At 39.1% G+C, this 13,692-nt stretch overlaps 2 protein-coding genes and 1 pseudogene across 2 annotated transcripts in view; 2 read left to right on the top strand and 1 right to left on the bottom strand.

The window, feature by feature from the left end:
• The window catches only part of CaMKI (Calcium/calmodulin-dependent protein kinase I), a 1,042,346-nt gene that overhangs the window by 536,665 nt on the left and 491,989 nt on the right, over positions 1–13,692 (top strand). The gene's annotated exons all lie outside the window — the stretch shown is intronic.
• On the top strand, positions 8,354–8,960 carry LOC137234318 (uncharacterized). Its single transcript, XM_067757926.1, has 3 exons — positions 8,354–8,499; positions 8,559–8,682; positions 8,752–8,960. Exons 1-3 carry the CDS (start codon positions 8,456–8,458, stop codon positions 8,917–8,919), a joined length of 336 nt encoding a protein of 111 aa, XP_067614027.1. The 5' UTR covers positions 8,354–8,455; the 3' UTR covers positions 8,920–8,960.
• The window catches only part of LOC137234725 (putative nuclease HARBI1), a 41,771-nt pseudogene continuing 37,893 nt past the window's right edge, over positions 9,815–13,692 (bottom strand).

The raw sequence follows: 13,692 nt of genomic DNA on the forward strand, positions 1-13,692 counted from the left end.
TTAATTTCTACATATCTAAGCTACCTTCACCACCGGAAGGAGTCACAGTCGTTTCCTACGCCGATGACTGCACAATAATGGCCACAGGCCCAGGCCCAGAGATCGATGAGCTATGCAATAAAATAAACGGCTATCTCCCTGATCTCTCCAGTTTTTTCGCCTCGCGAAACCTGGCATTGTCACCGACTAAATCTTTCCGCGACATTATTTACAACATGGACGCCCCAAATGTCGACCATATTGAACATCCACGTCGATGGCACTACACTACCGACTGTCCTACACCCCAAAATCTTGGGTGTGACGTTTGATCAGGATCTACATTTTGGTGCGCACGCAACCGCAATTGTTCCGAGAATCCAGAGCCGTAATAAAATCCTCAAATCCCTTGCTGGCAGTACCTGGGGAAAAGATAAAGAAACGCTCATGACCACATACAAAGCAATTAGCCAGCCGATTACGTGCTACGCGTCACCCATATGGTCGCCAAGCCTAAAAATTACCCACTGGAAAAAACTACAGGCCTGCCAAAATACTGCTCTCAGAATCGCCACGGGCTGTCTTCTTATGTCCCCAGAACACCATCTGCATAATGAGGCGAGAATACTCCCCATCAGGGAGAGAAATGAGATGCTGACCAAACAGTTTCTGTTGAATACCCAGAAACCTGGGCATCCCAACAGACATCTGATTGACGAACCAGCACCGCCTAGGGGCCTAAGGAGTCATCTCCGTAAGCATTTTGAGGAAATACGGCACATGAGAACCCAGCCGTATGAAGCCAAAAAACACAAGCAGGTCCTTGGTGAACTCCATAGACAGGCGTCGGACCTTTAAGTCGGGAATTGCCCGGTGAATCCAGTACTTGAAGAAAAATATCCAGAACTCGCGGAAGAAGAACGCATACTCCCCAGGGAAACGCGTGTAACTCTTGCTCAACTTCGTGCTGGATACTGTAACAGGTTAAACTCTTACCTATCCAGAATCAACCCCGACATACAAAATGTATGCCCCGCTTGCAATGTGTCCCCACATGACACCAACCATTTCTTTAATTGTAATGTGGAACCAACGCCTCTAACACCCCTTTCCTTATGGTCCACCCCTGTTGAAACGGCAAGTTTCCTTGGACTCCCGTTAGAGGATATTGATGACAATTTGTGATCGGTCGCGGCTATTAGGTGGGGCGAGCATTGCTACAACAACAACAACAACAGAGTCAACCCTGGTCCACTTTTATAACGATATTCCGAAAAGGCGTCCACCTATAGAACTAAGGCCCACTCCCTTTTAAAATATTCATTAACACCTTTCATTTGATACCCATATAGTACAAACAAATTCTAGAGTCACCCCTGGTCCACGTTTATGGCGATATCTCGAAAAGGCGTCCACACATAGAACTAAGGCCCACTCCTTTTTAAAATACTCATTAACACCTTTCATTTGATACCCATATCGTACAAACAAATTCTAGAGTCGCCCCTGGTCCACCTTTATGGCGATATTTCGAAAAGGCGTCCACCTATAGAACTAAGGCCCACGCTCTTTTAAAATACTCATTAACACCTTTCATTTGATACCCATATCGTACAAACAAATTCTAGAGTCACCCCTGGTCCACCTTTATGGCGATATCTCGAAAAGGCGTCCACATATAGAACTAAGGCCCACGCCCTCTTAAAATACTCATTAACACCTTTCAGTTGATACTCATATCGTACAAACAAATTCTAGAGTCACCCCTGGTCCATCTTTATGGCGATATCTCGTAACGGCGTCCATCTATAGAACTCAGGCCCACGCCCTTTTAAAATACTCATTAATACCTTACATTTGTTACCCATATCGTACAAAATAAATTCTAGAGTCACCCCTGGTCCACCTTTATGGCGATATCTCGAAAAGGCGTCCACATATAGAACTAAGGCCCACGCCCCTAGTCCACCTTTATGGCGATATTTCGAAAAGGTGTCCGCCTATAGAACTAAGGCCCACGCTCTTTTAAAATACTCATTAACACCTTTCATTTGATACCCATATCGTACAAACAAATTCTAGAGTCACCCCTGGTCCACCTTTATGGCGATATCTCGAAAAGGCGTCCACATATAAAACTAAGGCCCACGCCCTCTTAAAATACTCATTAACACCTTTCAGTTGATACTCATATCGTACAAACTAATTCTAGAGTCACCCCTGGTCCATCTTTATGGCGATATCTCGTAACGGCGTCCATCTATAGAACTTAGGCCCACTCCCTTTTAAAATTATCATTAACACATTTCATTTGATACCCATATCGTACAAACAAATTCTAGAGTCAGGCCTGGTCCACCTTTATGGCGATATCCCTAAATGGCGTCCATCTATAGAACTATGGCCCACTTCCTCTTAAAATACTCTTTAATACCTTCCATTTGATACACATGTCATACAAACACATTCCAGGGTTACCCTAGGTTCTTTTTACAACATGGTGATTTTCCCTTACTTTGTCTCCACAGCTCTCAACTGAGTATGTAATGTTCGGTTACACCCGAACTTAGCCTTCCTTACTTGTTTATATTGCCTTTTATGCTAATTTATTTTATTTGTTATTTTGTTTTATTATATATTCTCTAATTTCAAATTAGTTTATTATTATTTAAATGCAACTTGACTGAATCGTAAAGTTTCACATTGTATATTAAACGAAATAAAAAAACGTCCCAAAAACGTTTTTGATTTTAGGTCAAAGCGGCAACCGGCATCATAGCGGCCGTATTGCATAGGCAGTATATTACCCACTATCTATATATTAATACGCTAACAAAATTTCCATACAATCAATTGACAGGCTGTTTCGCACACTTAGCATACGTAAAATCATATAAAAGTTATATGAATCGATTCGTATTGATCAGCCGCAGTGCATAGGCCTATTTTTGTTAAAAAATATTACTCTATTTGTTTATAATTAATAGAAAAAGTTTTTTGTAAATTCGAACAATTCATACAAATATCGAAATTCATTCTCGTGCACAAACGCGCCATCTTTGGGAACAATTATCTAAGTGTTCTAATGCGAATTGCAAAGACCTAAACCTTTATGTATCCCCGCTAAATTCGAAAGCACAAATGTTTCACCTACATACAAATATGGTTTCCCATTGTTGCCACATACCTATTAGAGATATACGCCGCCGATAAACGCCGCCGCTGCCGACGATTTTTGTCGTTTTTGGCACGCCGCCGCCGAATGTTAAAAATATCGGCGCGGCGGCGGCGGCGGCGGCGTCGTCTGGCGCGTTACTATATTTTCTACTCGTTTAAAACTGTTTATGTCGAAAATTGTTCGGATATGGTCGAAAGTTGTATCAACGGATGCGCATCACTGCCAGTTATAAGAAACTAATTGCGAAATTTAACTCTTTCTAACTGTTTAAAAGTTATTTTAAAAAACGGGTGCTTTAGATGTCAGCTTAAGACGGACTTTGCATCACCCAATTCACCAAGTTATTAAAAGAAAACACTAAAAGAAAAGTTATATAATAAATTCATATGCTCATTTGCATATTTTACGGCTCCTTTACAAATGTGAATACATAGGCACATATATTTACCAGGTGAGGCTTTGTCCTTCGCAAGAAGAACAATCAAAGTGGCGAAGCAAAAGCTTTCCCAAGACAGTCGAACTAATGACCGTGTGTGCTACTACCCTAACGTAGTGAACAGTCGAACTAGTCTGAAAACTGAAGCTATGCGGTCATCCATAATGAAATCTTATAACAAAAGGCCGGAAAACAGCAGTCAACATCTTTCAACTTAAAATCGGTCGACTTTCATTCTTAAATATCGTTTTGATTTAACAAAGACTATTGAAATCAATGTTGTGAACACAAACGTCTGCAAACTTTGGTCTACATTTTAAAAATTGTATCAAGGTTCCTTGTAAAATATTAACTACGTGGATGCGCCGACGATTATACGATTCTCACCCATGAGTTACGCAATGAAATCCACTTAGACAGCTTATGATTTCGAGGGCGACATCCTTGGCCAAATAGTCACTCCCTAACGTTTCAAGGTGTTTCTCTGGTGTAGCTAGGCAGCATTGCGTGACAAAGTCCGTTAGAAAGTCTTCGGAGCTATACCTATAGTGTCTAGGAATTTGGCATCAACGAAGGTATGAGTCCGAAGTCGCAGTCCTATAGCTTCTGTGCTGGCATATGGTGTGAGGACAGGAGGCGTCGTAGCGCCTGGTGGTCGGTATTGCTACTGTTCGCACATCGGGAATTGTAGCTCTTAAAAGCGAAAAAACTGGAGGTGCCCTGTGCCACGAGAGTCATGCGTATTAATAGACCATTAATAGCAACCGTAATTCGCCTTTGTGCGTGACCTCCAAGGAGCCACAAATGATTTAAAGAAATTGTGTTCGCGACGATTATTAGGAGCTAACCCCAGGTGAAACTACGCTTTGCGGGAGATATACAGGCAAAAGTGTGACCATTTTATGTATCTCTATTTCTTTTCAGCAGACGCAGAAGTACCAATTCCAAAGACCGGTGTTACTTTCGAAGCCTCTCTGGAGTAAGTGAACGACGGACAATCCCTCCGCAAGGAGTTACTCCTGAAAATTTTTGAACGATCTGCGAGATTTTGAGGCAAAAACCCAGGATCTTTCCGAAATGACCAAAACGTTGATTTTCTTAAATACATACAAACAAAACCTTTCCGCTTCTCACGCCGCCGCCGCCGATATATAACAGAGCCTACGCCGCCGCCGCCGATAAAGTGATCGGCGTAAACCTCTATTACCTATAATAGCCTCTACCAAAATCCTAAAAAATTGTTCCAAACTCATTTATAACAATTAATGGCAAATTTGCCCGAAAATGTTTTTGCATTTGCCGATTTAATCCTCATTTTAAATAAAGTACGTCTTATACTGAACAAAAAATAAAAAAGTTACAAAAATATAACATTAAATTTTTTATATTGTCTTTTATGCTAGTTTATTTTATTTCTTATTTTACTTATTATATATTCTTTTATTTCAACTTAGTTTACTATTATTCAACTTGAATGAATCGGAAAATTTCACGTTGTATATTAAACGAAAAAAAAACGTCCCTTGATTTTAGGTGAAAACGGCAACCGGCATCATGGCAGCCGTATTTCATAGGCAGTATATTACTCACTATCTATATATTAATAGTTAGTTGTATTCCTAGATAGAATTGAACATCTAGTTGACAATCGCAAAAGTTAAAACTAATACCATAGCCATCCAGAAGCACAACTTATCGCTCCTAGTCGGAGCATAGGGCGGAGACGAACGCTCTCCAGCGACTTCTATCAGTCGCTAAACGTCTTATTTCATTCCAGGTGGCGGTCGAAGAGCTCTCATTGAGAATCGTACGCATCCAAGTTTGTCGAGGGCGCCCCCTGCGCCGGCTTCCTTGTGGGTTCCATTGGAAGGCCATTTTGGCAACGTTGTCATCTTCTCTGCGGAGAGTGTGACCGATCCAACCCCACTTACGTTTTTTAATTTCAGTGTAGATTGGGGGGTTGTTCGTGAGTGACAGTAGATCGGCGTTGCTTATTGTTTTTGGCCAGAAGATACGGCAGGCTATTCTCAGACACTTGTTTATAAACGTTTGCAGTCGTCGGTTAATGCGGTCAGAGACAAGCCAGGTTTCGGACCCGTATAACAGAACTGATTTCACGCTGGTGTTAAAAATCCTCAGTTTTGTTTTCATCGACAATATGCGAGAGCGCCATACTCGGCCTAACCTGTGGAATGCAGTTCGTGCCTAGCAGATCCTTGCAGATACATCCGATTCTGCGCCGCCATCTTTAGTAATTTGGCTTCTAAGGTATCAGAATTCTTCTACATCCTCAATGACGGTAGTGCTGCTATTTGATACAAGTTGGAGAGGAGATGTGTTCATTGTTTGCGGTCTCATTAGCTTAGTTTTTGCGTAGTTAATTTTCAAACCGACTGCGCGGGCGTTGATTTCGAGTCGCTGGAGTTTTGCGGCAACAGCAGCTAGTGTGTGAGTAGTGAAGACGATATCATCAGCATAGTCTAAATCACTTAGTTTCTGATTCAGCCTCCATTGTAACCCATCTGGGGCTTCTGCGTTTGTGCTCTTCAGGACATCGTCCAGCACTACTATGAAAAGCAGCGGTGATAGGACGCACCCTTGTCGTACGCCTTTGTTTATGCTAAATTTGTTGCTGTTTTTTCCTTTGAAGCGTACACTGATCATTGCATCTTTGTATAGGGCCTTAATCATGTCGATGACTTTCCCTGGGACCCCGCAGTTTTGTAGCGCAATCCATATCGCGTCACGGAAGATTGTGTCAAACGCACGCTCAAAGTCAACGAAGAGAAGATATAGTGGCGATCTCCATTCATTAGACTGTTCTATGATTATTCGTAGGGTATTGATGTGGTCCACGGAAGATCAATTTGGTATAAAGCCGTTCTGTTCTTCACGCAATTGTGCGTTGAGCGTGGGCGATATTCTTGCCAGTATGATGAATGCTAGAACCTTATGGGTTGAGTTAAGCAATGTCATGCCGCGCCAGTTTGTGCATTGGCTGAGATCACCTTTTTTTGGGATAGTGATTATAACCCCTTCTTTCCATTCACCAGGAAATGTTTATATATTAATACGCTAACCAAATTTCCATACAATCAATTGACAGGCTGTTTCGCATACTTTGTATACGTAAAATCATATAAAAGTTATATGAATCTATTCGTATTGATCAGCCGCAGTGCATAGGTCTATTTTTGTTAACAAATATTACTCTATTTGTTTATAATTAATAGAAAAATTTTTTTGTAAATTTGAACAATTCATACAAATATCGAAATTCATTTTCGTGCACAAGCGCGCCATCTTTGGGAACAACTATCTAAGTGTTCTAATGCGAATTTCAAAGACCTAAAGCTTTATGTATCCCCGCTAAATTCGAAAGCACAAATGTTTCACCTACATACAAATATGGTTTCCCATTGTTGCCACTTACCTATAATAGCCTCTACCAAAATCCTAAAAAATTGTTCCAAAATAATTTGTAGCGTATCAAAAAATCTTAAATAGAATTAATTTTTGACCGGCCCATTTTTTGTGGCAAATTTCACTTACACGTAAATACATAAGTCTTTATTTAACAGATTCTTTGTTTTTTATTTTAGTTGTTTTCAAAAAAACATGAAATCACAAATAATAGGGCTTGCCACATTGACGACGGCGGTGTAGCCGCCACATCTGTCATATTATTTTTACACATGTTCTTATGGCGATGGTTTTTTTAACGACAACATGGCAACACGCCAATCAACCACGAATGCCGCTGTCGCCAGATTAAATCTATTTCTATTTTGACAAGCGGCAAAGTGTTAATGCTTCTTCTTAACTTTTCTGACAAGTAATTTCGAGCGTGTTTATTGAAAGTTCTTCTTGGGTAAAATGGGTAAAATAATAAAATTAATTATAATCTCACGGTTTTATAAAAATAATAACTTATTTGACATTATATTAAGCGGTACAGAAACAGTTAAAATTACTGGTAAGAAAAATCTTCGACTGAAAAAAGATAATTGTTTACTTTAGGGTACAACTACTAAAACTAGTCCAAAAATATCGGGAGAGGTGTCGAAAGACGCGTCTTGATCCCTGGACCACGAATCCGAAAGCGTAGATCAGACATTTTATTTCTTTTCGGAGACATTTGCAAACAAACCCGAAAATTTTCATGTGGTTGTTGTGATTTTGATGATTTTGTGGTACCCACAAGAAAAACTGTGGGTAAAAGTGTTTTGCGCGGATATAGGTTTGGCCTCCAAACCGGTGTTGGACCCACCCAGGGTAATTTTTTATAAGCGCTGCCGAATGCCGTCAATGCAGAAAGGCGTTCTGCGCAAAACTACTATGGATCCCACCCCCGGTTTCGGAGCGCTACGGAGCCATTTTTCGGTTTTTTTTGGCAATATCTTTTCACAGACATATAATTTTTAATTTCCGCTTTCGGATTCGTGATCCTGGGTCCTAAAGCAAACAATTATCTGAAAAAATATGAAAAAATTGTTTCTTCATAAACTTGAATTACATACATAGATTTCTACAATTTCAACAAATTAAATATGGATATAGATGAAAAATTAATTCAAGAGGTGCGGAAAATGCCCATTATATATAATCTGGGCTTAGAGGACTATAAAAACATAAAGAAAATGGAATTGGCATGGAGGCAGGTCTCCCCTGCTATGCAAAGTGAAGGTTAGATACATATTTGAGATTTATTTCTTCATGTGGTGTAAATTTCAATTTCAAATGAAGAGGAACAATGCAAAAAGCGGTGGAAGGGTTTGCGAGCCTCCTACAAACGAATTAAAAGGTCCCAGCTGCTTGCTTCGGGTAGTGGCGCTCCAAGTCCGAAACGAAAATGGCGCTATATGGAAGCCATGTCATTCCTGGATAATGTACAAGCATCCCGAAGGTAACTAAAGAAAAAACCTATTCAATTTAATTTGATACATTAAAAATAAACTTTTGTAGCACAATCGGTAATGAAAGTGATGCTGAAAGTGAAAGCACCAGTATCATTTCCCCATCATCAAAGGACTCAACGCCACCACCACACAAAAACGATTCTCCACGGCCTAGCGCAAGGGCGCGAAAAGTGAGTTCATTGTTCTTATGCATTTTACGGTGTAAACTTTATTAAGAAAGTAAAAATTTTATTTTACAGGAAACTCAGCAAAAGTTTAACGATTTTCTGGAACTTGCTTCTCAAAGCATTAAAAATACTTGCTCTGCGTTTTGTACTCAAGAAAAAGAATTGGACTCTACATTTTCAAACGTTGGCCAGCAAAATAAAGGAGTCCGGAATTCCGAAGAACGTTGCAAACGAAATTGAGGCTAAAATGTCGGCACTGATATTTTATGAAATTGAAAACCACTTAATAACATGTAACATTAATAACATGTAAATTTTTAACGCAGTGCTTGCAAAAGGGCAAAAGTAAAACCACCTGGGCAGAAATATTTATTTTCTTATACCTTTTCTCCACTAGAACAAAAATAGAGTTATGAAAGTATCCGGACACCTTTAAAATCTTAATTGTGTATAAAATCTGGGTTTCTTACCATTAGCCCACTCATAAGACTTTTGGATATATGTAGATAGATTTTCAATTTCTTGGAGGTTATATAAATAAATGACCCGCTCTTCCCACTTTTCAAAAAAACTTGAAATATATCCAACTAACAATTTTTTCTTTCTTCTATTCTAATTTAAAAATTTTTTCAATTAAGAAAAAATTTATCATAACAATAATAATGATAAAAAATTATTGTTAGGCCTTGAGCTCGATTCGAACCAGCGATCTTAAAATCAGTAGGCCGATATAACAACAAAAATTGTTAATACATCCCAGAGCACGGGGAAAAACGTGTCAATAAAATATGACACTATGGCAGCATTGCCAACAAACAAGTCCAATTTTCACAGCCATTCTGCAACAGATGTCGCATTGTTGTGAATATCAATTGGCACGAAACAGAATAGAAGTAGGATTAATGAAGACAAACAAAAAACCGCTGTGATGGCTGAATGGTTATAGCAGCGGCGCCTAAACGTTGCCGATGAAGGAATTTAGCAGTTCCCGAAATGGATCTATACAACGAGCTTTGGCAGTTGTCTAAAATTTTTCTTTCTTCTATTCTAATTTAAACCCGCGATCTTATATCCAACTAAGTTAAAGGCTTATTAGTGGTCTAAGGGCGTACGAAAACCAGTTTTTATGCATAATTCAAAAAACGGCGCTAGGCCGTGGAGAATCGTTTTTGCGAGGTGGTGGTGTTGAGTCCTTTGATGATGGGGTAATATCACTGGTACTTTCACTTTCATTACCGATTGTGCTACAAAAGTTTATTTTTTATGCTTGTACATTATCCAAGAATGACATGGCTTCAACCTACCTCCATGCCAATTCCTTTTTATACTCAGTTGAGCAGAGCTCACAGAGTATATTAACTTTGATTGGATAACGGTTGGTTGTACAGGTATAAAGGAATCGAGATAGATATAGACTTCCATATATCAAATCCATCAGTATCGAAAAAAAATTCGATTGAGCCCTGTCCGTCCGTCCGTCCGTCTGTCCGTTAACACGATAACTTAAGTAAATTGGTATGTAGGTTCCTGGGCACTCATCTCAGATCGCTATTTAAAATTAACGATATCGGACAATAACCACGCCCACTTTTTCGATATCGAAAATTAAGTGATGAAACTTTGATATGTGAGTTGAAATTATGACGCAGAATAGAAAACTAGTAAAATTTTTGGACAATGGGCGTGGCACCGCCCACTTTTAAAAGAAGGTAATTTAGAAGTTTCGCAAGCTGTAATTTGGCAGTCGTTGAAGATATCATGATGAAATTTGGCAGGAACGTTACTCTTATTACTATATGTCTGCTCAATAAAAATTAGCAAAATCGGAGAACGACCACGCCCACTTTTTAAATTTTTTTTTTTTAATTCCAATTTTAAAAGAAAAGTTAATATCTTTACAGTATATAAGTAAATTATGTCAACATTCAACTCCAGTAACGATATGGTGCAACAAAATACAAAAATAAAAGGAAATTTCAAAATGGGCGTGGCTCCGCCCTTTTTCATTTAATTTGTCTAGGATACTTTTAATGCCATAAGTCGAATAAAAATTTACCAATCCTTGTTAAATTTGGTAGAGGCTTAGATTCTAGGACGATAACTGCTTTCTGTGAAAAAGGGCGAAATCGGTTGAAGCCACGCCCAGTTTTTATACACAGTCGACCGTCTGTCCTTCCGCTCTGCCGTTCACGTGATAACTTGAGCAAAAATTGATATATCTTTACTAAACTCAGTTCACGCACTTATCTGTACTCACTTTGTATTGGTGTAAACAATGGCCGAAATCCGACTATGACCACGCCCACTTTTTCGATATCGAAAATTACGAAAAATGAAAAAAATGCCATAATTTTATACCAAATATGAAAAAAGGGATGAAACATGGTAATTGTATTGGTCTATTGACGCAAAATATAACTTTAGAAAAAAACTTGGTTAAATGGGTGTGACACTTACCATATTAAGTAGAAGAAAATGAAAAAGTTTTGCAGGGCGAAATCAAAAGCCCTTGGAATTTTGGAAAGAATATTGTTCGTGGTATTACATATATAAATAAATTAGCGGTACCCGACAGATGATGTTCTGGATCACCATGGTCCACATTTTGGTCGATATATTGAAAACGCCTTCACATATAAAACTAAGGGCCACTCCCTTTTAAATCCCTCATTAATACCTTTAATTTGATACCCATATCGTACAAAAACATTCTAGAGTCACCCCTGGTCCATCTTTATGGCGATATCTCGAAAAGGCGTCCACATATAGAACTAAGGTCCACTCCTTTTTAAAATTCTCATTAACACCTTTCATTTGATACCCTTATCGTACAAACAAATTCTAGAGTCACCCCTGGTCCACGTTTATGGCGATATTTCCAAAAGGCGTCCACCTATAGAACTAAGGCCCACGCCCTTTTAAAATACTCATTAACACCTTTCATTTGATACCCATATAGTACAAACAAATTCTAGAGTCACCCCTGGTCCACGTTTATGGCGATATCTCGAAAAGGCGTCCACATATAGAACTAAGGCCGACTCCTTTTTAAAATACTCATTAACACCTTTCATTTGATACCCATATCGTACAAACAAATTCTAGAGTCACGCCTGGTCCACGTTTATGGCGATATCTCGAAAAGGCATCCACCTATAGAGCTAAGGCCCACTCCCTTTTAAAATACTCATTAACACCTTTCATTTGATACCCATATAGTACAAACAAATTCTAGAGTCACCCCTGGTCCACGTTTATGGCGATATCTCGAAAAGGCGTCCACACATAGAACTAAGGTCCACTCCTTTTTAAAATACTCATTAACACCTTTCATTTGATTCCCATATCGTACAAACAAATTCTAGAGTCGCCCCTGGTCCACCTTTATGGCGATATTTCGAAAAGGCGTCCACCTATAGAACTAAGGCCCACGCCCTTTTAAAACACTCATTAACACCTTTCACTTGATACCCATGTTGTACAAACGCATTCTAGAGTCACCCCTGGTCCACTTTTAAAACGATATTCCGAAAAGGCGTCCACCTATAGAACTAAGGCCCACTCCCTTTTAAAACACTTATTAACATCTTTCGTTTGATACCCATATTGTACAAACGCATTCTAGAGTCAACCCTGGTCCACTTTTATAACGATATTCCGAAAAGGCGTCCACCTATAGAACTAAGGCCCACTCCCTTTTAAAATACTCATTAACACCTTTCATTTGATACCCATATAGTACAAACAAATTCTAGAGTCACCCCTGGTCCACGTTTATGGCGATATCTCGAAAAGGCGTCCACACATAGAACTAAGGCCCACTCCTTTTTAAAATACTCATTAACACCTTTCATTTGATACCCATATCGTACAAACAAATTCTAGAGTCGCCCCTGGTCCACCTTTATGGCGATATTTCGAAAAGGCGTCCACCTATAGAACTAAGGCCCACGCCCTTTTAAAATACTCATTAACACCTTTCATTTGATACCCATATCGTACAAACAAATTCTAGAGTCACCCCTAGTCCACCTTTATGGCGATATTTCGAAAAGGCGTCCGCCTAAAGAACTAAAGCCCACGCCTTTTTAAAATACTCATTAACACCTTTCATTTGATACCCATATCGTACAAACAAATTATAGAGTCACCCCTGGTCCACCTTTATGGCGATATCTCGAAAAGGCGTCCACATATAGAACTAAGGCCCACGCCCTCTTAAAATACTCATTAACACCTTTCAGTTGATACTCATATCGTACAAACAAATTCTAGAGTCACCCCTGGTCCATCTTTATGGCGATATCTCGAAACGGCGTCCATCTATAGAACTCAGGCCCACGCCCTTTTAAAATACTCATTAATACCTTACATTTGTTACCCATATCGTACAAAATAAATTATAGAGTCACCCCTGGTCCACCTTTATGGCGATATCTCGAAAAGGCGTCCACCTATAGAACTTAGGCCCACTCCCTTTTAAAATTATCATTAACACATTTTATTTGATACCCATATCGTACAAACAAATTCTAGAGTCAGGCCTGGTCCACCTTTATGGCGATATCCCTAAATGGCGTCCATCTATAGAACTATGGCCCACTTCCTCATAAAATACTCTTTAGTACCTTCAATTTGATACACATTTCATACAAACACATTCCAGGGTTACCCTAGGTTCCTTTTACAACATGGTGATTTTGCCTTACTTTGTCTCCACAGCTCCCAACTGAGTATGTAATGTTCGGTTACACCCGAACTTAGCCTTCCTTACTTGCTCTTTACATTTTTATAGTCCTCCAAGCCCAGATTATATACATATAATGGGCATTTTCCGCACTTGCCTGCAAAAAATGATTTCTTTCTAGGTAGTTTTACTTTTGGTGGTACTGTGCTATATCAGTACATGCTAAATGGATGGAAGAGAATTTTCGTTAACTTGCAGAACTAATTTTTTGAACAAAATCAATTTTAATACACAAAAAAAAGTTAAAAAAAATGTAATAATATAAA

This window comes from Eurosta solidaginis, chromosome X (genome assembly GCF_040869045.1).
Source record: "Eurosta solidaginis isolate ZX-2024a chromosome X, ASM4086904v1, whole genome shotgun sequence".
Taxonomy (NCBI): Eukaryota; Metazoa; Arthropoda; class Insecta; order Diptera; family Tephritidae; genus Eurosta; species Eurosta solidaginis.

Bases quoted from the DNA above. Each gene is read 5' to 3' on its own strand.
- LOC137234318 (XM_067757926.1), top strand. From the start codon at position 8,456: ATGGAAGCCATGTCATTCCTGGATAATGTACAAGCATCCCGAAG. The intron at 8,500-8,558 runs GTAACTAAAGAA...AAACTTTTGTAG, and splicing joins AATGTACAAGCATCCCGAAG to CACAATCGGTAATGAAAGTG. The intron at 8,683-8,751 runs GTGAGTTCATTG...TTTATTTTACAG, and splicing joins CTAGCGCAAGGGCGCGAAAA to GAAACTCAGCAAAAGTTTAA.